This window comes from Saimiri boliviensis, chromosome 13 (assembly GCF_048565385.1).
Source record: "Saimiri boliviensis isolate mSaiBol1 chromosome 13, mSaiBol1.pri, whole genome shotgun sequence".
Taxonomy (NCBI): domain Eukaryota; kingdom Metazoa; phylum Chordata; class Mammalia; order Primates; family Cebidae; genus Saimiri; species Saimiri boliviensis.
In genome coordinates, this window is record NC_133461.1 from 25,313,174 (window position 1) to 25,339,856 (window position 26,683).

The 26,683-nt window shown below is 35.6% G+C and overlaps 1 protein-coding gene across 4 annotated transcripts in view; it reads right to left on the reverse strand.

Annotated features, from left to right (window-relative positions):
• DCC (DCC netrin 1 receptor) overlaps positions 1 to 26,683 on the reverse strand; it is a 1,201,717-nt gene that overhangs the window by 197,648 nt on the left and 977,386 nt on the right. For all 4 annotated transcript variants that reach the window (XM_003926060.3, XM_074383427.1, XM_074383426.1 and 1 more), the window contains exons 14-15: positions 25,386 to 25,496; positions 10,711 to 10,905 (exon numbers count right to left, since the gene is read on the reverse strand). In XM_003926060.3, the coding sequence (XP_003926109.1) occupies positions 10,711 to 10,905; positions 25,386 to 25,496 (306 nt within the window). The remainder of the gene's footprint in view (positions 1 to 10,710; positions 10,906 to 25,385; positions 25,497 to 26,683) is intronic.

Sequence of the window (26,683 nt, forward strand, 5' to 3'; positions counted from 1 at the left end):
ATGCAGAAATCCAGAGATATCCTAGCTCCAAAGGAGGTACCAGGTGCACTTCAACAAGTCTGGTTAGATGGTAAGCAAACCCATGCAGAGCAGACCAAGGTGGGGAGGGGTGCTGCTTCACACAGAAAGTGCATCTGACTGGCAAGTCAGAGGCTCCCCCTCTGGCACTCTGGTCCAGATACAGCACTTCCCCCAAAGCCACAGCAATACACAGAAAGGAGATATTTGCCAGTCAGGTGCCAGGCATTACAAGCACAGAGTTGAATAATAATCTAGGATGGTGTCCCAGATTGGCACACAGACCTAAATAGACACATAAATGCAAGAGGCAGCTGGGAGAGCCTGCAGACTAAGCTATTGCCTCCTCCCCCAACCCAGAGAAGGAGCTGAAGGCAGGAGCAGCTGTGCTGGCCCCTACCCCATGACCAGAGAGAGGAAGCTGAAAGGGAGAGACAGTTGGGTGCAGCTGGGTGGGTCCCTACCCTCACCAACAAACCCCAGAGGGCTGAAGCTCTGACTCTAGTGGGTTGCACAGCCAGTGCCACAGTCTGAGCTGAACCCTGGAATGATCCAGCCCAGTGGAAGAAGGGCAAAACCCACCATTAGAGGGGTGGGACTGGGCTACAGGTTTTAACAAAAAAACACAGGAAGCCTACTTAGCAATGGGACTGCATTCTTGACCACCCAGCAGTGCCACCAGGTCAGTGGAAGAGGTGGGTGTAAACTCTCAGTGTAAACAAAGAAGACACAGGAGGCTTCCCTAGTAACCCGAAGGAGTCCCTAGAAACCCAGTAGCACCTCGACAGGCAGACAAGCGACCTCAACAATCAGCTCCCTGAGACCACAGCCAGGTAAATCCACAAAAATGGGTGGAAAAAAAGTACAAAAAAGAAACCATCAAAGACCAGAACACCTCTTCTCCTTCAAGGGATCACAACTCCTCAACAATATGGTAACACAACATGACCAAGGAGTGCGATGAATTGACAGAAATGAGCTTCAGAAGGTGGATAATAATAAACTTTTTCTGAGCTAAAGGAACACATTCTAACACAATGCAAAGAAACAACAAACCTTGAAAAAAGATTAGACAAAATGCTAACTAGAATAACCAGCTTAGAGAAGAACATAAACAACCTGATTGAGTTGAAAAACCCATGAGAACTACGTGAAGCAAACACAAATTTTAACAGCCAAATCCATCAAGTAGAAGAAAGGATATCGGAGATTGAAGATCAACTCAATGAAATAAAAATAGAAGGAAAGACAAGAGAAAAAAGAGTGAAAAGAAATGAACCAAGTGTCCAAGAAATATGGGATTATGTGAAAAGACCTAATCTACGCTTGATCGGTGTAACTGAATATGATGTGGAGAATGAATCCAAGCTGGAAAACATGCTCCAGGATATTATCCAGGAGAACTTCCCAAGCCTAGCAAGGCAGTCCAACATTCAAATTCAAGAAATAAGAGAACTCCACAAAGATATTCCTCAAGAAGAGCAACCCCAAGGCACATAATTGTCAGATTCACCAGGGTTTAAATGAAGGAAGAAATGCTAAGGGCAGCCAGAGAGAAAGGTCAGGTTACCCACAGAGGGAAGCTAATCAGACTCACAGTGGATCTTTTGGCAGAAACCCTACAAGCCAGAAGAGAGTGGGGGCCAATATTAAGCATCCTTAAAGAAAAGATCTTTCAACCCAGAATCTCATATCCAGCCAAACTAAGCTTCGTAAGTGAAAGAGAAATAAAATCCTTTACAGACAAGCAATTACTAAGAGATTTTGTCACCACCAGACCTGCATTACAAGAGCTCCTGAAAGGAATGCTAAGCACAGAAAGGAACAAGTACCAGTCACTGCAAAAGCAAACCAGTTGGCAAAGATCAAAAATGCAATGAAGAAAATGAGTCAAATAACGGGAAAGAAAACCAGCTGGTAACAAAATGGCAGGATCAAATTCATACATAACAATATGAACACTGAATGTAAACTGCCTAAATGTCACAATCAAAAGACACAGACTGGCAAACAGGATAAAAAGTCAAGTCCCATCAGTGTGCTGTATTCGGGAAACCCATCTCACATACAAAGACACAAATAGACTTAAAATAAAGTGATGGAAAACGATTTACCAAGAAAATGGAGAACAAAGAAGCAGGGGTGGGATCCTAATCTCTGATACAATGGACTTCAAACCAACAAAGATCAAAGGAGACAAAGAAGGACACTACATAATGGTAAAAGGATTAATCTAACAAGAGATAACTACCCTAAATACATATGCACCCAACACAGGAACACCCAGATATATAAAGCAAGTTCTTAACAACCTAAAACAACATTTATACTACTACAAAATAATAGTGGGAGACTTCAACACTCCACTGTCAATATTAGACAGACCAATGAGAAAGAAAATTAACAGGGACATCCAGGACTTGAATGAAGAGCTGGACCAAGCAGACCTAATAGACATATACAGAACACTCCACCCCAAATCCACAGAATCTACATTTTTCTCAGCACCACATTGCATTTACTCTAAAATTGACCACATCATGGGAAGCACATCAATCCTCAGCAAATGCAAAAGAACGGAAGTCATAACAAACAGTCTATCAGACCACAGCGCAATCAGACTAGAACTCAGGATTAAGAAACACACTCAAAGCCGGGCGCGGTGGCTCAAGCCTGTAATCCCAGCACTTTGGGAGGCTGAGGCGGGTGGATCACGAGGTCGAGAGATCAAGACCATCCTGGTCAACATGGTGAAACCCCGTCTCTACTAAAAATATAAAAAAAATTAGCTGGGCATGGTGGCATGTGCCTGTAATCCCAGCTACTCAGGAGGCTGAGGCAGGAGAATTGCCTGAACCCAGGAGGCGGAGGTTGCGGTGAGCCGAGATCACGCCATTGCACTCCAGCGTGGGTAAAAAGAGTGAAACTCTGTCTCAAACAAACAAACAAACAAACAAACACACTCAAACCCGCACAACCACTTGGAAACTGAACAACTTATTTCTGAGCGTCGACTGGATAAACAATGAAATGAAGGCAGAAATAAAGAAATTCTTTGGAACCAATCAGAATGAAGACACAACTTACCAGAATCTCTGGGACACATTTAAAACAGTGTCGAGAGGGTAATTTATAGCAACAAATGCCCACATGAAAAGCAAAGAGAGACCAAAAATTGACACTCTATCATCAAAATTGAAAGAGCTAGAGGAAGAAGATTTTTAAAAAACTCAAAAGTTAGCAGAAGACAATTAATAACTAAGATCAGAGCAGAGCTGAAGGAGATAGAGACACAAAAAACCCTTTATAAAAATCAACAAATCCAGGACCTAGTTTTTTGAAAAGATGAGCAAAATAGAACACTAGCCAAATTAATAAAAAGGGAAAGGGAGAAGAATCAAATAGTTGCAATAAAAAAATGATAAAGGGGATATCACCACTGATGCCACAGAAATACAAACTACCATCAGAGATTACTACAAACAGCCCTAAGCACAGAAACCTGTAAACCAGGAAGAAATGGATAAATTCCTAGACACCTGTACTCTACCAAGACGAAACCAGGAGGAAGTTGAAACCCTGAACAGACCAATAACAAGGGATGAAGTAAAGGCAGCAATCAATAGCCTACCAACCAAAAAAGGCCAGGTCCTGATGGGTTCACAGTCGAATTCTACCAGACAGACAAAGAGGAGCTGGTTCCATTCCTTCTGAAACTGTATCAAACAATACAAAAGGAGAGAATCCTCCCTGGGTATATACCCAACATCATCCTGATACCAAAAACAGGCAGAGACTAAACTAAAAAGAAAACTTCAGGCCAATATCCATGATGAACACTAACTCAAAAATCTTCAATAAAGTACTGGCAAACAGATTGCAGCAGCACATTAAGAAGCTTATCCATCACTATCAAGTAAGTTTTATCCTGGGGATGCAAGGCTGGTTCATCATATATAAATACATAAACATAATCCATCCCATAAACGGAACCAAAGACAAAAACCATGATTATCTCAGAGGCAGAGAAGCCCTTCGATAAAATTCAACAGCCCTTCATGCTAAAAACTCTCAACAAACTAGGTATCGACGGAACATGTCTCAAAATAATAAAAGCTACATATGCCAAACATACAGCCAATATCATACTGAACAGGCAAAAGATGGAAGAATTCCCTTTGAAATCTGGCACTGGACAAGGATGCCTTTTCTCACCACTCCTATTCAATATAGTATTGGAAGTTCTAGCCAGAGCAATCAGGCAAGAAAAAGTAATAAAGGGTATTCAATTAGGAAAGGAGGAAGTCAAACTGTCTCTATTTGCAGATGACTGATTGTATATCTAGAAGACCCCATCATCTCAGCCCAAAATCTTCTCAAACTGATAATCAACTTCAGCAATGTCTCAGGATACAAAATCAATGTGCAAAAAATCACAAGCATTCCTATATACAAATAGCAGACAGAGAGCCAATTCAACAGCAAACTACCATTCACAATTGCTACAAAGAGAATAAAAGACCTAGGAATACAACTAACAAAGGAGGTAAAGGACCTCTTCAAGGAGAACTACAAACCACTGCTCAACGAAATAAGAAAGGACAGAAACAGATGGAAAAACATTCCATGCTCATGGTTAGGAAGAATTAATATCATGAAAATGGCCATACTGCCCAAAGTAATCCATAGATTCAATGCTATCCCCATCAAGCTACCAATGACCTTCTTCACAGAATTGGAAAAAATCACTTTAAGCTTCATTTGGAATCACAATAGAGCCCACATAGCTAAGAAAATCCTAATCAAAAAGAACAAAGCCAGGGGCATCACACTGCCAGACTTCAAACTATACTACAAGGCTACAGTAATCAAAATAGCATGGTACTGGTACCAAAACAGAGACACAGACCAATGGAACAGAACAGAGGCCCCAGAAGCAACACCACACATCTACAACCATCTGATCTTTGACAAACCCGACAAAAACAAGCAATGGAGAAAAACTCCATGTTTAATAAATGGTGTTGGAAAAACTGGCTAGCAAAGTGCAGAAAGCAGAAACTGGACCCCTACCTGTCACCTTACACTAAAATTGACTCCAGATGGATTAAAGATTTAAACATAAAACCTAACACCATAAAAACACTACAAGAAAACGTAGGCAAAACCATCCAGGACATAGGTATAGGCAAGGACTTCATGACCAAATACCAAAAGCAATGGCAATAAAAGGCAAGATAGACAAATGGGATCTAATTAAAATTTAGAGCTTCTGTACAGCAAAAGAAACCATCATTAGAGCAACTGACAATCAACAGAATGGGAAAAAAATTTTCCCAATCTACCTATCTGACAAAGGGCTAATATCCAGAATCTACAAAGAACTAAAACAGATATACACGAAAAAAACAACCCCATTCAAAAGTGGGCAAAGGACATGAACAGACACTTTGCAAAAGAAGCCATATATGAGGCCAACAAACATGAAAGAATGCTCATCATCACTGGTCATTAGAGAAATGCAAATCAAAACCACATTGAGATACCATCTCACACCAGTTAGAATGGTGATCATTAAAAAATCTGGAGACAAGAGATCCTGGAAAGGATGTGGAGAAACAGGAACACTTTTACACTGTTGGTGGGAGTGTATATTAGTTCAGCCATTGTGGGAGACAGTGTGGCGATTTCTCAAGGATCTAGAAATAGAAATTCCATTTGACCCAACAATCCCTTTACTGGGTATATACCCAAAGAACTATAAATCATTCTACTATAAAGATACATGCACACATATGTTCATTGCAGCCCTGTGTACAATAGCAAAGACCTGGAACCAACCTAAATGCCCATCAAAGATACACTGGACAAAGAAAATGTGGTACATATACATCATGGAATACTACCCAGCCATAAAAAAAACATTGAGTTTGTGTCCTTGGTAGGGACTTGGATGAATCTGGAAAGTATCATTCTCAGCAAACTGACATAAGAACAGAAAGCCAGACACTGCATGTTATCACTCATATGTGGGTGTTGAACAATGAGAACACATGGACTCAAGGAGAGGAGCATCACACACTGGGGGCAGTTGGGGTCAAGTAGGGGAGAGACAGGGGTGTGGGGAGGGTAGGGAGGGATAACATGGGGAGAAATGCCAGATATAATATGCACCTAAAGTAAAATAAAAATAAAGAAAACAAACAAACAAAAAAAGAAAACCAACAGTAACAAGACAAACTAGGAAAATCCCAAAATTTAAAAATTAAGTAACACCCTTCTAAATAACTTAGGGAGAAAAATAAATCTCAAGGAAAATTAGGAAATGTTTTGAACTAAATTGTAATAAAAACACAACATATCAAAATTTGTGGAATGCAAGTAAAATGATACCTAGAGGAATAATAGATGCATATAAAGTTCATATATTAATAAATTAGAAATAGAAGTCCAGAACCAAAATAAGTATGAGGAAGGAAGTAGTCAAGATAAGAGCAGAATCAAACAAATAAAATAGAGATAGAGAATAGAAAAGTTAGTAATGTAAACGTTTCTTTCTTTGACAAGATCAACAAAATTAGTAAACCCCTGTCTGGACATCACAAATAAAAAGAGAAGAACCAGAAGAGACCAAATATCCAAAATGAATAAGCAGTCAATAACCATAGATAACTGATAAAGAGAATACTATGAATAATTCTTTGCCAAAAAGGGACAAAATGAAATGAACAGATTTTATTAAAAATTTAACTTACCAAAATCAATACAAGAATGTATGCAAATTAGACCTATATCTGTTTTAAAAAATTACATCTATTATCTAAGACTTCCTATAAAAAACATCTCAGGTCCAGATAATTTCATTAGTGAAATCTATAAAATACTTAAGGAACAAATAAAATCCATTTTACAAAAACTTTTCTGTAACAGAAGGAGAGTAAATACTGTCCAGCTCGTTTTTTGAGCCAATCTAACTAGAGTAAAAGAGAAATAGAATATAGACACTACATGAAAAGAAAATTGTAGACAACTATAACATACTGAATATAGGCACAAAAAAACTCCTTAAAAAGCATTAACAAATCAAATTAAACAACATAAGAATAATACATGTTGGCCACACAGGATTTATACAGGAAATTCAAGGTTGGTTACCCTTCAAAAATCAATGTAATTCATCATGTTATAAAAAAAGAAAAAAGTAATAAAAGGTCATTTCAAAAGATGGAAAGTTATCTAATAAAATTCAACAAATATTCATGATCAAAATTTCTAGAAAGCTAGAAGGAGGATAACATTTCCTCAATCTCACAAAAGGCTTAAAGAACCCAGAGATAATAACCCATTTCATGGTAAAGACTAAATTTTTTTCTCCTAAGATCAGAAACAAGGCAGATACCTGCTTTCAGCACTTTCGTTTAACATTTTACTGCAGATCCTAACCACTGAAATAAGTCAAAAGAAATAAAAGGGACAGAAATCAGAAACTAAATATAAAACTTTCTATTCACATAGATATGTTTGATTAAATAGAAAATTTTAATGGAAATATAGGTAAATTTAACAGCTATTAGGATACAAAGTTAGCATTAAAATCTGTTGTATTCCATACATTTATACATATATCAATACATCTATATATACATTATATAATACATCTATAAATTTACTATAGTAAAAATTTATTTAAAATAAATTTTAAAAAGTTCTATTTAAAATAATCCAAGTGTATGTATATATAATGTACATATATACAAATATATATATAATCTAAAATATATGTGTGTGTGTGTATATATATATCCAAATATACATGCATATGTATATATAAGTTTTATATTTAGATATTTCTAATATATGTATATTCCTACATATGCATATGTATTTAGGAATAAGTTTAACATAAACATTGAAGACCTTTACATTTGAAAGTATAAAGTATTACTGAGATTAGAGAAAATATTATAAAAATATAGCTTATTGAACAAATATTATACCTCAATAATGCTCTTTTAAAAATGCCAAAATGTACCCTTTTAATGTAAACAGTGTACTGTATATAAATAATACCTGAAAAAAGATGTAATGATAGATAAATAGATAAAAAGATCAACTGGTAGGTAGACAGTGAGTTTTTAAAAACATGGTTGGGTTTCAAATTAATTTTGCTAAGAAGTACTAAACTCAGCTTGTGTGTCTGTATCATTTGTTTATACCAAGTCTAGTACTAGGGCTCTTGAACTAAAAGGAGTAAAATGTCAATAGATTAATTATAAATATTTAACAGTACAAACATAGATTAATGAAGCTCTGTGCCTATAGTAGGCAAGTTGTTTGTTTGCTTTTAATCAGGCATTATTAGATATTACTCAAAATGTTCCTGTATTTCCAGTCCAGAAGCTGATCACAGTGTCTGGTGTCTAAACTGTGAATAAAATGCTGTTTAGAAGTCTTGCTCTCTCATGAAACAGACGAAGAGGTTTGTTGGTCAATTATAAAACAAATAGCTTTTTTTATAGTTTAATATACAACCATGATACTTGAAGTTATGGCTGACCCTATGCTTAAATGAATTACAATTACTTTAATTCACTTTTAGCGGTATAACTGTCATACAGTCCTTAAAACATAAAATTTCCTTTTCTTTTTTATCTACATATAATGACTAGACAACTCTGTCTTTCAAAGTCTTTAAAAATCCACAAAAATTATAAATGCTTTCTCAAAAAGTTACTATGAAAACTGATTTGTCAATTGTAATGATCATAGAATAAATAAAATAGTGATTTATTTGCAGCATAAACGTGGACTTGAACAAATTCTTTATAAAGATTAGAGCTTAGGGTACATCTCACACACATTTTGTCTAAATAGTGAAAACACATGTTGGAAAAATGACAGTTCATTTGCATAACCATGAGGGTATTTAATGAACATGCTAATTATTGTATTTCATATTTTATATTAAGACATGGGACTATGTAAAAAAGTATCAACTGATAGAACTTACATACCTACATGCATGTGTAATTACTCTTTCCAGGTAAACTGTAAAGTGCAAACTCCTAATTATTACTGAGACAGGCTTGTATATATTCCTTTTTACCATTAATAATTTTCCTTGCTCTTTAGAATATATCTTACAGGGAATTTTTGTTTTTCTTGTTAAGCATTTGGGGAGATTTGCCAGTGTTAATCTCCCAAACTCCTAAACTTTACTAAAATTGAAGACTTCTAAAAAGTTGTTTTGGTAACAATGAGAATCATTATCAAAAGGATAGGGTATAACAATGCAGTTTCTCTCCTGACTTCCTTCTGAGCTGGCACCACATTCTCATTGCCTGGGAGCCTATTCACTGCCACAGGCACCTCCCTCCCTCTGTCTGGGTGAGTGGCATCAAGATGAACTGTCAGAGATGGTGAATGCTGAATAATGGATAAGTGAGAGTCCCCTGACATAGGTTTGATGGCCATAAAATATGATTTTTGTGATTGCCTTTACATTCAAACTCAGGAACTGATGGAAAGAATATTATTTCTAAATGCCAAGCTAACTAAAATTGTGGAGATTTTCAGTAGGTGTTTCTCTTATTAGTGTTTGAAGCAATTATAGAGAGAATGGGTCAGTGCAATTTTCCTTTTTTACTGACAAAATCTTTTCTTGCTACAGCACTTTAGCTATTCAAATTCAAATCAGGCTTCTCCTCACGAATGTTCTGTTTGTGAGAGACCCTGCAAATAAGCAGCAGATCCCCCTACCCCCTACACCCTGTTTGCCCAATCAAGCTGCATTTCCAGTGGGGTGATGTAATATGGTATTAAATCAACAGGTAGAATGGAATAAACTTGCATTTTGCTTTATGAAAATTGTTTAACTTACTGGCATCCTGATATATCATGTATGTTTACTTTATTTCTCTGGGTTAATAATATAATCTCCTACAGCACTATGGGAAATCAGATCTAAAATGAATATGAACACTTTTACACATATTAGCCCTCTCTGAATGAACAAGTTTTTAATGAATTCAGAACTATCAAAACTGAAGTATTTTATTCGGTAAAAAAATGAGACTGAGTTGAGTATACTAAGAGAAACCAGATTGGTAGGGGCAGGTATAGATGCAGGAAGGAGTCTGTTCATTCTGACATATTGTCTTGACTGAAAGTTCCTTCTTTCATCTTGTTTTGCAGTCATAATGACAGAGGCTTTAACATTCATATTTGTGAATGTTAAGGAAAAAGAAGACCCTATGAGTAGCTAATTCAAGGTTAAAGAAAAATTAACAGAACGTTTTCATAGTGAGAACAACAAAGACAAAAAATGTGTTGACTTTTTTTTTAATAGAAATTATTACGATTGGAAGTTTCCATTGACCATTGGAAAAAGAAAAAATGACCCAATGCACTTTTTGCATCCTATAACCTATAAGCAAGGGAACACACCAGAGCAAGGACCATTGCCAATCTCTCTAGATCAAAGACCTGAAATCCCAAATTCAAAGAAGAAATGTGTATGTGTGCTTGTGTGTGTATGTAGATAGAGAGGTGTTTTTTTTTTTTTTTTTTTCAGATTTAATATATGCTATTAAGTTGAAACCATAATCCCAGGGAATAGTCTTCCAAGAAAGAAAATGATTTAAAATAAATCATTAATTTCTCTTAATAGAATAAAAAATGACAGATACTCACCTAATCTCTCAATGGAATAATATCGCTGCTTGCTGTCCACACGCACTGTCTCAGCATAAGGGCTCCCAACGCCATAACCGATAATATAACCTCGGACCACAATGTTTGGGTTCAAGGGAGGAGTCCAACTCATTATGATGCAGTTAGTCTGGGGTCTCACATGAAGAGAGCTTGGTTGATCAGGAACTTGAGATTCTAGGATTCAAAAAGCAGCATCATCAGCATGTCTCATAATGGAAAATGTAGCATGGCAGAACACCGTTTAAGCAAGACAAATCATATTTCATAGATGCTCAAATAATGCATCTACCTGTTGCCCAAGTCACTCTTTATTTCAGCTTGTGATACATTTTCTATGCTTGATTTGATTTTCACAAAATTCCTTAAGCATACAAGAATACCAAATTCTTTCCATGGGCATAGTAGGTAGCATCAATGCATATTTATTCAAATAGTTTCTTACTTAGGTTTTTTTTTCTTTCTACATATTTCTTCTTAGGTATCATTAATAAAGGGTGAAACCAAGGCAGATATAAGAATAATAGAATGGAAAATAAAATGTCAATGCTGTCTTATCCAATAATTATTTACTTTATCTAAAAACAAAAACAAATTAACCAGTCCTTTCTTAAGTAATTGCCTGGAGAAACAGTTAAGAGCCATGATATGTCCAGCATGATTAGGATGGTACTTGATTCATGGTTTATTAAATCAGTGAAAAAATGCATTTATTATTAAAAGAAAGAAGACAGTGTCCTGGATTAAAGCCTTACAACCTTTGGACCTGTGCAAACTGGTTTAATGCCATGTTCTGTCATTTACCAACTCTGTGTCCTTGTGAAATTATTTCACTTCTCTGAGTTTCCCTTCTGATTAAGTTGGCATTCCAAATATTGATTGACTCAAAGTTTGAACTCTGCTCTAAGAAAGAGTTCAAACTTGTACTGTATACTGTCTGTGAGATTTTGAGAAATTACTTATCCTCTCTAAGCTTCAGTTCCCTAACCTGTAGAATGAAGGTATGGTGTTTAGAAGACTTAATGAGATAATTCATACAATCATACTCATTATAAGTAGCAAATAAATTCTCAAATATTGTTAGCTATTAAAAGAGAATGTGCATGCCATCTTGACATACGTTTTCTTTTAAATGGATTGTGTGTTGAAATTAATAAGTTTTAATAAAAATTGATGGTCTGATTTTTATGTTGTCTTTCTTCCCTGTTTCTTAGCTTAAAAGAATTTTTTTTCTGGATACTGATTATTATTCAATTAATAAATATTTATATAACATATAAATATTTATATGTTTGAGGTGTGGGGCTAGGTACCTATAATGTTCAGGATACAGGAAGAACAAATATGGCAGACATAAAACCCACACAATTGGAGTTTATAGTCTAATGAGAAAGAGAGGCAAGTAAAAATGCAGTTACAATAGATTATGATCAATATTTCCATTGACTAAATACAAGCACATGTAGCCTATTCTTTGAAAATCAGTGAAGTATTATGCAAAGATATGTAAGAAAGAATATGCCCATCCAAACTTCCGTAAGTGCTAACACAGTTCTTGGCAATTAATGAGTACTTAAAAATATTAGTGATTTGAATTTTATTCAAACTATTCACTTCATTATTTATGTACCAAAAATTTCTATGTCCATTGCTTCTTAAAATCTTTGAAAGTAACATATGCCAAATTATGTAAGAAAATCTGATGACTAGAGGTAATGTTACATTTTTCCCCTCAACATAATAGCAAAAGCTGGCACAATCCCATACACCTTTATCCATATTCAGCATTCTCACTTCTAGCTTAAGTGATAGATGGAAGCATTTTCTTATTAATGTTTTCAAAATAGGTACCATACCAATAGTTTTTCAATACATTCTAAAGATGCCATGTCAACAGAATTCTCTAGATACTTTTTTTCCCCCAAAGATGGCCCTTTGTGAACAAAAAGGGAAAGCTATTATTTGTATGCCCTAAAAAAGGCCTATGATATAATATACAAAGACATCATAAAAAATTATGTCTCAAAATGTGTATATAAACCTTAACAGCAGAAATACAATGTTTGTGAAGTATTTCCTAATATAAACTCTAAGTAAAAGTAATAAAAGAGATGAAAAGCATGGATTCATACTTTTCAACCCTACTGCCACAGTCTCACCAGTGCCCTTGAAATGCAATGGACTCCTAAGTCAGTTCTGTTTAGCACATTTGAAGTTTTTGCAATAACTATTAAAACTACAGGATAAGGCCGGGCGCGGTGGCTCAAGCCTGTAATCCCAGCACTTTGGGAGGCCGAGGCGGGTGGATCACGAGGTCGAGAGATCGAGACCATCCTGGTCAACATGGTGAAACCCCGTCTCTACTAAAAATACAAAAAATTAGCTGGGCATGGTGGCTCGTGCCTGTAATCCCAGCTACTCAGGAGGCTGAGGCAGGAGAATTGCCTGAGCCCAGGAGGCGGAGGTTGCGGTGAGCCGAGATGGCGCCATTGCACTCCAGCCTGGGTAACAAACTACAAGATAATCTGTCTCATCTTACATCAAGAAAATAAACTAGATCTTCCTCATTTATGACTATTTAAGAGCAATATGAAGTCACAGTGATTTGAATGATAATATTTAACACCTTTTAGAACAAAAGGAAAATCTATTAAAATGTTTTCAGAACAGTACCTATGTCTCCATGTTTCTGCAAACCATAGCATAGTTCTCTTGCAAATTGGTTAAGTTAGTAACTATGGAATTTTATTCATTGGAGCTTTAAAAATACCATTGTAATGAGGACACCAACTGGCTCTTAAAGAAGAGGAGCTATTGGAACATAAGACTCCTCTTCATTCTTCACTGCATGAAAATGTTTCAACCCTAAAGATAAGCCTCAAAATAATGATTAACATTAGAAAAAATGTTAGTACATAGAAGATATGTTGCCTCTTCATCTAAATATCAATTAGGTTTGTGTGCGTATGTGTGTACATGTGTGTGTGTGACAGAATCGTGCTCCATCACCCAGGCTGGGTTGCAGTGGTGTGATCACAGCTCACTGTAGCTTCTAACCCTCTGGCTCAAGCTAACCTCCCACTTCAGCCTCCCTAGTAGCTGGGACTACAGGCATGTGCCAGCACATCCAGCTAATTTATTTATTATTTTATGTTATTTTATTTTTGTAGAGACAGAGTTTTGCCATGTTGTCCAGACTCATCTTGAACTCCTGGACTCAAGCAATCCACCCACTTCAGCCTCCTAAAGTGTTGAATTATAGGTATGCATCTACATGCCCAGGCTTAATGACCCTTTATTACCAAATTAAGCCCATAGGACCAGAAGGACAGTTCCTATCAAGGTAGTATTAGATCTAAGCCATTCATAATATATGGCCTCATCATGATGATAACTATGCCAGGAGATTGTTCATAATGGAGGATAGCCAATTTATGCCCACTCGCTTCTAAATCCAAAGGCAGAAATAACAATTTTCCTTTTATGCTACCTGAGTGAGTTTTCTATAACACAGATAATCTTATGGATTAGGAAAGTGGTTACTATTGGAATGAACTATAAAACATCAATTTAGAAAACATGCTGTGGAAGATATATGAGTAATCCTTACTTGGAGTCAGAAACTGAAATTTGCTGCTCAGGCATGAAACAGTTTACAAATATCTCTGGGACATTGCTTGCACAAATGAAGCACAGAGGAGTATTAGGGCCATTATTGAGTTAATTTGGAACCAAAGAGCACATTTTGCCTGAAATGTTTAAATTAATGAGGTCTGATATGGTTTGGCTGTGTTCCCACCCAAATCTCATCTTAAGTTGTAGCTCTCACAATTCTCACCCATTGTGAGAGGGACCCATTGGGAGATGATTGAATCATGAGGGCTGGTCTTTCTCATGCTATTATTGTGATAATGAGTAAGTCTCACAAGATCTGATGGTTTTATAAAGTGGAGTTTCCCTGCTCAAGTTCTCTTCTCTTGTCTGCTGCCATGTGAGATGTGCCTTTCACCTTCTGCCATGATTGTGAAGCCTCCCCAGCCATGTGGAACTGTGAGTCCATTAAACCTCTTTCTTTTATAACTTGCCCTGTCTTTGGCATGTCTTTATCAGCAGCATGAAAACTGACTAATACAAGGCACCAAATTTTAACTAGAGTCTGAGTGATCAACATAACTAGGTTAATTGCCATTCTTGATTATTTTATTGAATTATGGATTCTCTCCTGGTATACTTTGGTTCTAATGAACATATGTTATTTTCTGCAACATGTATGTAGACATGTTATTCTTTGTAACATATATGTAATATATGTAGACGTTATTCTTTGCAGCAGATATGTAGACATATTATTTTTAACAGGAATGTAGATATGTTACACAGATTTCTACTGATGTGTAATGTTCACATGCAGTATACTAGGTCATGTATTATATTAATCCCTGTGGCATTTCAACAACTATGCATCTCCTACATACTAGTCATAGTTCTAGGTACTGAAAATATAGTGTTGGGAAAGGAAAGACAAAAAATAAGTCCTAATAATGAAAAGATAAGACAATCATGAGATCTTGATGAGTACTATGCTGATGGGATAACAACTGACCCATCGAGGAAGTTCTCCCCATTTGAGTCTAAAGTGGATGATCTGAAAGAACTAGTCAAGCAAACATCAGAGAGTAGTAAGCTCTGTAGGGAGAGGGAACAGCTAATGCAAATGCTTTATTGCAGGGACAAGCCTGGTATTAAGAGAAACCAAAGAGGATCACCATGCCTGTAACTCTTTTTATCTTTTTCATTCTCTGTCTTATCCTTGATGTTCCAGGTGTGGAGACCATAAAATTGCTTTTGCATTTATCTGGGTGGCTGTTGTGAAGATGATATGAAGTGGATAGATTTAGGACATTTGTAATGTATAGTTAACAAAACTATAGAGTAGAGGTGAGTAGTGCAGGAAAAGGGAGATTTAATCATAACCCATAGGTCTTTGACCTGGTAACTGTTGGTCAATGAACTGAAATGAGGAAAAACAGATGAGTTTTCCTTGGGTCACGTTCAACGTAAGATGCCTATTAGTCAAACCTGTGGCTCTCTCAAAAAGTAGTTGAATATATAAGTCTGGGATTTTGGTGAAAGGTCACAGTTAGATATACACAGATGTGGAAGCCATCAGCACACAGATGGTATTTAAAATAAATGTGTATGAATATAGATATAGTATGAACATGTGTATACAAAACTACATTTAAGATCATGTTACTGCTCTGCTCAAAACCCCCTACAGTGTTCCCAAACCACATTGTGGGCCATGTTCTTTACAACAGTCTGAAGGCTATAAATGATCTGTCTCTCTGCTTACCTCTCTACTTTCTTCACCTGTGATTTTCCCTTCCTTCACCTCACTCCAGCCATCTACTCCACACTGGATACTTTTTTTTTTTCTCCTAGTGGGCAGCTAAATTTGTCTGTGCCACATCTTGGTGATGCAAGCAGTCACCACCACATACTGTCTGCTATGGATGGCACTGCCAAGTTGTGTCAGGCAGTTGGAACTTTTGAGAAATATTCACATATTTGTTCTCCATTTAGCATGCTGCATTTTATAGATTGTTTTGTTAGAGTTTTGTTCCAGTCCTTAATAGCCTATATTTCTTTACAGCAAGCTACATAAGGCAATTGATACACCCACACTCTGCCTTTCCAGGCAGATCTGATACATACAAATGTGTTCATTTCTATAGGCAGGGCCTTTTCTCACCAAAGGACATCATTTCCCTTAGGCCACTCACTGCTATTAACTTTAAATGTTATTTGTTTGCTTACTTATCATAGTGGACAACCACTTCTATTCACCATTGAACTCTACTTTGTATTCTTTTACCATCCTACTTCTAATATTCTCAATTCTCTTTTTTTTTTTTTTTTTTTTGAGACACGTTCTCACTCTGTCACACAGGATGGAGTGCAGTAGCACAGTCGTGGCTCACTGCAGCCTTGATCACTAGGACTCAAGTGATCTTCCTACCTCAGCTCCTGAGTAGCTGGGACCACAGGCCTGCACCAGCACACTTGGCTAATTTTTATAAGAAAATTTTTGTAGAAATGGGGTCTCCCTATGTTAACTAAGCTGGGAATATTTATTTTTAATAGATTTAAAAAATTATATGCAGCAAAATTTACTTAGTGGTATATATAGCTTTATGGATTTTGATAAATGGGTAAAATTTTGTATCCACCACTTCTGTCATGATACAGAACCATTCTGTCACCCGCTAATTTCCATAGGCTTCCCCTTTATAGTCAAGCCCTCCCTCATCTCTCATTAATTTTAATAATGAATATTACAATTTCATCTGGTGATTAAAAAAATCACTCTGCCAACACTATAGGGTCTAAAGAGGCGGGGGAGCAAACAAGTGTCCAGAAACAGCAAATCTGAGGCTACTTTCAGGTGACAAATGACATGAGCCTGAAATAAAGTGTGGTGCTGGGTGTGGAGAAGGGAAGATGGATTCCAAATCTATTATGAAGGTAGAAATTACAGATATTGGTGATTGAATGGATATCTACAGGAAGTGAAATGGAGATGAGGGTGATATGGAGGCTTCTGGATTGGATGACAAGTGGTTACTGGTACCAGACACAAAGTGAAGAATGCAATCAGTCTTAAGAGAAATGGTATTTGAAAGATTAGCTCAAAACCTCCAATTGCATAAAAAGACTTGTGATTGAGTCACCTATCTTTGTTATATTTAAAAATACCAGAAGAAAAATGATGACAAAATCCTATAGACACCTGAGGCCTTTCTATTTTTGAATTATATAAGATGTGATGCCTTCATCCTCCTTTGCCTTCAATTCCATCACCAGAATCAACCACTGTCACCTAGTTTGATGTAAAAGAAGAAAAACATTTTCTGTTCTACTAAAAGTACTGGCAATAGTTTCACACCATTTAGTAACTAATCTGCTGGTTGAGAGGCCAGCTTTATTTTTATAGTTATTTCTCAGATATACCCAGATAGGTGCTGTTTCTAAGTTTTGTTATACTTATCTGATTTTAAATCAGGCTTTATAGTACATGTTAATGTTTATTATGCTTTTCCAAAATTTCTTGGGATTCTTTTACATTTATTCTTCTAAATAAATTTCTTTTTCCACCCCAGAAAGTCCTTACTCATTTAAAATTTACTCTGATTAGAACTGTCTGAAAGTAATCTTTGATTTGGAAATAACTAATGTAGTAATAATCATATTTTTCATCTAGGAACATATGTAACTTGTTCTTTATTCATGTCTTGTTTTATATTTTTTCATAAAATGTTATATGTTTTATGACATACATTTGTTTATATCTTGTTAAATTTAGTCCTATATTATATAATACTATATTTTAGGCTGCTTTATAAATGCATTTCTTTTCCATGTTTAAACTAATTACTGCCACTATAAAGAAAAGCTATGTTTTTGAAACATACTACCTTATTAAATTCTCTTATTAGTTCTATTAGGTTTTTAGTGCAGTTTCCTGCAATTTTCAAATATGCAATAACACCATTTATAATAATAAGATTTCTTTCTTTTTGTAATAAAATGTTATAAATTTTTAACATTTGTTTTTCTTGCCAAAACCTCTATATTCTTAAATAAAATAACAAAAGTTGTAGGAAGATTTTAAGCTTGTTTGGACCTTAAAACAAATGTGTTTAGTATTTTTACCATTTAGCATAATGTTTGCTTTTAGTTTCTTACAAAAACCATAAAATTTTGAAAGCTTGCTTATATTCCCATAAAAATATAAATTTTTAAAAAACTGCCTAATTCCACAAAATGCCCTCTTGCACATATTGCTATAATTATATGATGTCCCATTAAATTATACCTTAATTAGATGATGGGCTTTTAAGACATACTGAATATACACTCTCGTTTTGTAAAAGAAATGAATACATCTATTCCCTAAATGTAGACAACAAGGCTTATCATCATGAACAAGGACAGGTTCCTAAGACCAATGGTCTTAGTATTTCATATTACTGTCAGAAAGAACTGCTGTCATGGCCAGGTGTGGTGACTCATGCCTATAATCTCAGGACTTTGGGAGGCTGAGGCAGGCAGATCACCTGAGGTCAGGAGTTCAAGACAAGCCTGGCCAACATGGTGAAAACCCATCTGTATTAAAAATACAAAAAATAGCCAAGTGTGGTAGTGGGCACCTGTAATCCCAGAGACTGGGGAGGCTGAGACAGGAGAAGCTCTTGAACCCAAGAGGTGGAGGTCACAGTGAGCCAAGATCATGCCACTGCACTCCAGCCTGGGCAACAGACTCTGTCTCAAAAACAAACAAACAGACAAACAACTACATTCAAAGTCTGAGATACACTAATTTATCAAAACCAGAAAGAACAACACACTGTTGAGCACTCTGTTGCCATCATTATAGTTAATTCTCATAAAAACCCACTGTGATGGAAATTGTTGATATGCCGTCTTTACAGATGAAAAGACCAAGGACATAGAAAAGTTATTTGCCCAAGAATATATGGTAAGTGAAACTGGATCCAAACCTAGTCATTAAGATTCCAGAACCCACCTGATCCCTTACATGGTACTTAGAAAAAGCCAAGCAAGTCATAGAAGGATCAGACATTCCATGAGCACATGAAAGTTTGCTATAACCAAGCAAAAGACTTGCAACTTCTTTGAATTTTATCTAAGTCAAAACAATCTGTGCCATCCTTTGTACAGTGGAACTTTGAAATTCTGAACAACCACTTTCCCAGGAACTGAAACATGTATTATATTGCTTTTAAAAATCAGTTTTTGCTTTGCCTGTTATGCTTCTTATATGTAAGATGAAATCCACTTGAATGATAATAAGGAGCTGAGTTCAATTTCATAATGGAATAGCTCTGGTACCACTGGCCCATCTAATTCCCCAAGTCTATCTGTCAATTAGCAACATGGAATATCATAAGTGGTCCCTATCAACAGTACAAGAAAAAAATCAATTCTGTGACCTACCACCTTCACTCCTCTGTACACACCAAATCCCATACTAACATCAAGTTAAATCACCAGAAGAACACATTCTTTTACTCACTGGTGTAAACTGCACTCCTTAACCCAATTCTTAAATGAAATGAATTTATAGCAAACCCATCTATTACTAGATTGAGTTAATAAGACTAATTACCTATTTCCTGTGGGTAAGAAATTAGGGCCAGCTCCTAGGCTCACATTTTTTTGCTGCCACTCTGTTGCATTTTCTTAAGTCTGCACTGCTGACTTTTCATAGCTAAGCTCCTCCACTTTAGGGCAGAGATTCAACTTTAAATCATATCATTATTGATAGTGTATAGCAATTTTCACCTATTCACTTCAAAATAAAAAGTAGCATAAACAGATTTCCAAGCTCAGTTTCTTGAAGGATACCTTGTTGAACTCTATCACAGATTCTCTCATGTCTTTATGCAGGACATTTAGATGAAAGCCTTGGGGAATTCTAATGATCTTGTCTTTTTTTTTAAGCTGAAATTCTGAGGCACAAAATAAATATTTTAAAACTTCTCAGCTGTCAGTAATAGCAACGTGCTTTCCAGGGAACCCTGAACAAACAATGTAGTCTGGTTTTATAATTACTTTAACAAAACATCTAATTAAAAGGGCAATCCATGAGGAATCGGGGTATTTCTCCAAGTTACTGTTATCTTCACGCTGCTTAAGCCAAGTTGCAAAGGCAAGAGGAACTACAGAAGTCGCAGGAGACAGGGGTTCCCTTCAGCAATCTGCAACCTGCACTGTTTCTGTTTAGCTGACTTGCAGGGCTCAGAGTTATGCAATAATGAGTACATCACTCTCCTGGGGATTATCAGAAGGCTCTGAAGCAGGGGGGTAAGTTATTTAGCACAATGCATCCAGAGAGGTCTAATACTGCAGTTACCTTCCAATGCAGATATCTTCAGCTGTAGCAAAGAATGCCTCTCAATTCATGTGGTTTTTAAAATGATTGCTTTTTTCCTCCATATCCTTAATTTTAGGGAGTTCAAAGCAATTCTATATGGGAATTTCTGACTTCAGAGTGTTAGGACTCAAAATTTAGGACTCAAAGCTTTCCATCATTAGCCAAAAAACTTTTGGTGGAAGTTGTTTATATCTTATTTCATGATTTAAACATTTACACAAATACATTAAAATGAGATGAATATTTAAGAAAATCTGTTTTAAAATAGAACAAACTAGCAGGCTGAGTTTTCTTTTGCAGCTACTGGTGACCACTACTGAGTTTGTTCATTCTTTGGAATATTAATTTCTATCAAGGGTTACACTTTTTAATATTTAAATGGTGCAATCAAAAGAAGAAAACCAGAAGGAAAGAAAGGGAAACAATCACTTTCAGGAAGTAACATAGTTGAAAGTGACCAATTGAGATTAATAAATTGAGAAGGCCTTTTGTACTATCAGTTTGATACAGCAAGTGAAACACACATGTCCCACACGTTTACACAGTTAAATGTGTGAAATGGCTTTTAGTTTTTATGTCTAAGGGTGAATAATCTCAAATCGGAACATGTAACAGCATTCTGTGCAAGAGGTATAAATTCCTCTGGCTTTCTTCTATTAATTTTTTATTTGCCTTTTTTCAGATTGCTAATACATATATTATGGGAAAGGACAAGATTGTCTTAGCAATTATCATCCAAATGAAAAGAAGAGAGAATGAGAAGAAAGGTGATATTTGAAATGTGTGAAAATATGTAATGACAACTGACTGGTAAAGGAGTAACAACCGGATGAATGAGGATGCATTTTGAATTAATAGTGGCAGAAATAATTTTCCCAAGGCAAATTTTCCTTGAAGAATATCTTCTACGCAGTCCTATACACACTTCCCTATAATCCCACTTGTCAGAACCCCCTTTCCCTGAAGTTTCTAGTTCAACTACTACGTGTTTTAAGAAATCTTTTCCAATCAGTGCAACCGTTATCTGTGTCTCAACAGAGCTGTTCTTGCTGTTTTCATGTTTGTATTCCCCATGATTCAGCACACTGTAGATTTTTAAACTATATTTCATAATCACTACATCCATACTCAAAGATAAAGAGGGAATGTTACATGTCCAAGAGGGCCATTCTTAAACCAAGAACAGAGAAAAGTTCAAACAAATCCAATTAAAAGCATTTATTAAGATTCTTGTGACCATGGCATAGAGATTCTTGATTGAAACTGATGCATGAGTTGGATTATAGTTAGACTGCACTGATATGGAAAGCATAGAGTTAAATGAAAATTTTGTGTCTTCCAATAAGTTGTGATTTTATATCTTGGTTCTACTTAAGCTGTGACTCATTCAGAGTCAAGAAAAAGAGCACATAAGTCAAGTAGAGTCCATTTCATTCTGGACACTCTGTAAGATGGTCAGCACCTCTGCTTTATTTATTTTCTCTCCTTCCAGTAAGAGATATAACCCCTTAAGTTTGGGTAAATGATATAATCTGACTTCTCAGAATCATTTGTTTGCCTTGAGTCACTGTGTTTATGGTCGTGAAGTCATTTCCATGGGATTAGTGGAGGCTTTTCTCTGATCACCTACACTGGACCTCAATGCACAAAACCTAGTTTTGTTTAGTTTTGTTTTGAGAGGGAGTCTTGCTCACTCTACCTCTCAGGCTGGAGGGCAGTGGCACGATTTTCGCTAACTGCTACCTCCACCTGCTGGGTTCAAGCAATTCTCCTCCCTCAGCCTCCTGAACAGCTGGAATTACAGGCGTGCACCACCATGCCCAGCTAATTTTTATATTTTTAGTAGAGGCAGAGTTTCACCATGTTGACCAGGCTGGTCTCAAACTCCTGACCTCAGGTGATTCACCTGCCTCGGCCTCAAAATCTAGTTTTGAGCTCCACAGTTGCTAGCTGACTAGTGGATTAAGTTATTTACATTTTCATAGTTTAAGTTAGTCTCCTATAAAGTAAGGCTAATAATGTATACTTCATAAGGGTAGATACAAGGATAAAACATAAATATATAAACTTTAAAACTTATTTCTCAGGTAAATAAGGTAAAATAGAAAAAAGAAACTATTTGTATAGTTTATTGTGACCATCCTTTTATTTTTTACATAAGAGAAATTATAACCTCATGACTCTGGCATTCTTCTTGCTATACATATTTCAATCACCAGCTAGGCTCTGTTCAGGATGACTGTTCTTGCTTTTTCTCCTACCTGAAGGGCTCTTGGTCTGACCTATTCTTATGGCTTCCCCCTCACTTCCTTAAAGTCTGGGTTCATATTTTATTTAAACAGAGAAATTTTTACAACTTATTCTATAAAAGAGTACTTTCTAATCATTGCTATCCCTTCCACCATGCTTTATTTTCCTCAGAGGACCTATCACTATCTACCTCTATCTCAATAAAACTTATACTCCTTGGGTGTAGGGACTTTATTGTTTTATCTCCATTATTTAAGGGAATGTCTGGCATATATAGACCTTTAATACAAAATGTATATTGAATAAATGCATGAATGAAAATTTTTAACCTATTAGTGACAGGTATGAACACTGTAAAATGTGGTTTTTGGTAGCTTCACAACTTTTCAATTATATAACCTAAGGAAAGTTAAATAAATAATATATCTAAGCTTCAAGTTACTTTTTTGTAAATTCCAATATTACCTCTAGCGTTGCCCTAAAGACACTGTCCGTGTTTGCCTACTTAGAATACGTGTGTGTGTGTGTGTGTGTGTGTGTGTGTGTGTGTGAGAGAGAGAGAGAGAGAGAGAGAGAGAGAGAGAGAGAGAGAGAGATTCAGCCACACTAATCTCCACAAATGTAATTCTAATTAAGTCACTATGTTTTCTTAAATCAACCTTTGATGACTTGCTTAAAACAAAGTAAGTCATTGCCTTAATGACATCCTTAAGACAATGTTTAATATTCTTAACTTTGTCTTATCAGATTTAGAACCTGCTCATCTTACAAACCTCATCATATGCCATCTCTGTGTTTCAGTCTTGATGGCCTTTTTCAGTCCCCAAACGGAATCATTGTCTTGACTTTAAAACCATATTTACCTTATTCTCTATTCCTTCTCTTCAATTGCCTTATTCTCTATTCCTTCTCTTCAATTTTCACATACCTAAGCATACTTAATTCTTATTTATCTTTCAGGTCTCAATTTAAGTGCAAGTCTTCCATATGTCTTCCTGTGTGCCTACCTGTCTATGTATCCACCCATCCATCCATCCTATGTTGAACTATAGTTTTCAAATACCCAAACAGATTTTAACTGTAACAATGTCAACTTCCTATACTTCACCAAAATGTCTGTCTTTTTGGCTACACTTCAAGCTCCATGAGAAAATAACCAAGTCTTTCTTATTCATTATTATATCCTCAAAGCTCAGCACAGTGCCTGATGCTTAGTAAGATTTCTGTAAATATTCCTTGAATTAATATGCAGTCACAAGGCAGTGATTATCATTGTGAAAATATCATCTGTTGTTCATTTAAAGTTACTATAATTATTTTAGTAATCCTAAAACTTTGGCTATAGTAAAATCATGAATGATGGTGACAGACTCAAAAAGAGAAAAAAGGAAAGATGAAGGAGAAAGAGATGAGATGGAGGAGTTCAAGAAAGAGGAAGACATGAGAAAAGAATGAAAATGAGGAAAACGTGGAAAGAAAGATTAAAAAATGGAAGGGAAAAGAAAGGAATATAGAGTTTTTACTCTCCATTTTTACCAGAATAATTTCAGATGTATCAGTTAAGGGATAAGAGAATTTCATTGTTAGCTATAATAGGCAATTATCTTGTGCTGCCACATTCTCAATACATATGAGTTTACCTTTATATCTACTGACACTAGTTTTGATTACCTGGCTTTAAGAATACTTATCATATCTTACTTCTTTTCCAAGGACATCTCATTTTTATGAATTCTTACCTTTTTAATTTCTAACTCTAGTTCTATATATTTCTGTTTTACTAATGTTTCTTCTGTTACTTCATTTAACCATTCCTTTTAAATTTTATTTTAAAAATTTAGTCATGATGTTTTTATTTCCAGAGCAATTTCTCATTTACTAATTTCGAGGACTCTGCTTATATGTAATTTATTAATATATAAATCTTATATGAATTCTAATATCCTACTCATGAATGTTTCAGGACAATTATCAGTTAAGCCAATAAAGTAGGCTGTCTTTTATATCAAGTAAAGGTAACGATAACATCATAAGTAAAAATATATAGATGTTTTTCAAAAGCCTCACAACAAGCAAGAGAAACTATATTATATAGTTATAGTTCATGATTACTATGCTAAATTGCAATAATTCTTGTGACAAAATAGTTAAGGTCAATTATTCAAAACAAAATAAATAGAAAATATCTTATTTCAGATTATCTTGAAAACAATTATGAGGACTGTAATTACTGCATAATTAATGCTATGTCATTTGGACAGCATTATTTACAAGGCATTGTTCAAGACTATGTATTCACTAATGTTTCTATGTTGTGTTTTGCATCTGAACATATAGGAAGAATAAATGTCCTCAAAGTTGGAGTTTATTCCTTTTTTCAGAGACCTTTTGAAGCTGAGGTAAAAAGAAGATAATCAGAGTGATAGTAACTGAGGACAAGTCTTACCATCTAGATCATTCTCTGGGGTCTCCGCAGTATACCAGTTGGAAGGTGGTCCAGTACCATTGACTGTCATGGCTGACACCTGGAAACTGTACTGACTTCCTTTCTCCAGTCCTATGAAAGAATTTTCCAAAGGGAGGAAGAAAGTTACTAAGCACCAAGTACTCCTATCTGGGCTTCAGAAAGCTTCAGCAAAATTGTAACAATAGTGAACAAGCTTTACATTGTTGTGACTGTTGTGATAATTACTGTTATTTTGACTAAACAGGTAGAAATATCACAGCAAGAAATAGAATTAATTTCTATACATGCTTATAGGTTTTTTTCCAGTTTATAAAAATGTGTCCATGTACATAGCCTCAGGGCAGATACAGAATGTAAACTATAATGATGAAGAAATCATCAAAAATTGCACGGATCATTTTTTTCTTACTGTTCAGAAGAGCCATGTCTATAAATAAAGAATGGTCAATCTAAAAATTTATGGCACCATCATTCATTCAAGGTCTGTGATCACGTTTTCTTTCGGCCAAAAATCAAGGATCCAAAGCCAATGCACTTCAGAAGAACATGTTAGGGTTTTTGTCTCTTAAAACCATCTTTCAAGCATATTTTGTTTTGCATTAGCTTCTACAATAGAGACAGAGAAAATCAATCTCCATGAAGTTTTGGCATAATATTGTGCACAATGAAGACATTAGGGTTATCTGAAAAAGCACAGAGAACACAGGTAAACTAGAGAGGCCATATGATTGTTCGTCTGAAAAATGAAAATTTTTGATATAAATAACTTTCTTCTTACCTAAAGCTCAAAGTAGCTCATTAACATGATAAATTATTGTAAAACAAATAATATTTGTCAAAAGACCATATGATGTTTTTGAGACATTGAGAGCTTAGCCTAAATGGTCAAGTGCTTAAATCTCAAGGAATCAAACAACTGATAAAGATAAAAATGCAATCTTTTCCCCCCATTCATCTGAAATAGCACAAATATTTGGTGCCAAGAAAAAATGCTTAATAAAAGAAATTATGCTCATGTACAAAATTACATATTTGAAGATTTTTGCAAAGGAAGATGAGTACATAGCAGTAAGGGGAATTCAAACTTACTACTAATAGGAGATGGCATTTTAAACTATGGGTAGAAAGGATTTTTTATTGTCAAGGAAGGGACAGTTGCCTTCAATAAATAGTACTATTAGAGAGTCCATTTGATAATTCACCCACATAATGGTATCTATAACATAAATTTCTGTTTCTAAAGAAGCTTCTAATTTTATAAAACAGACTAGAAACTC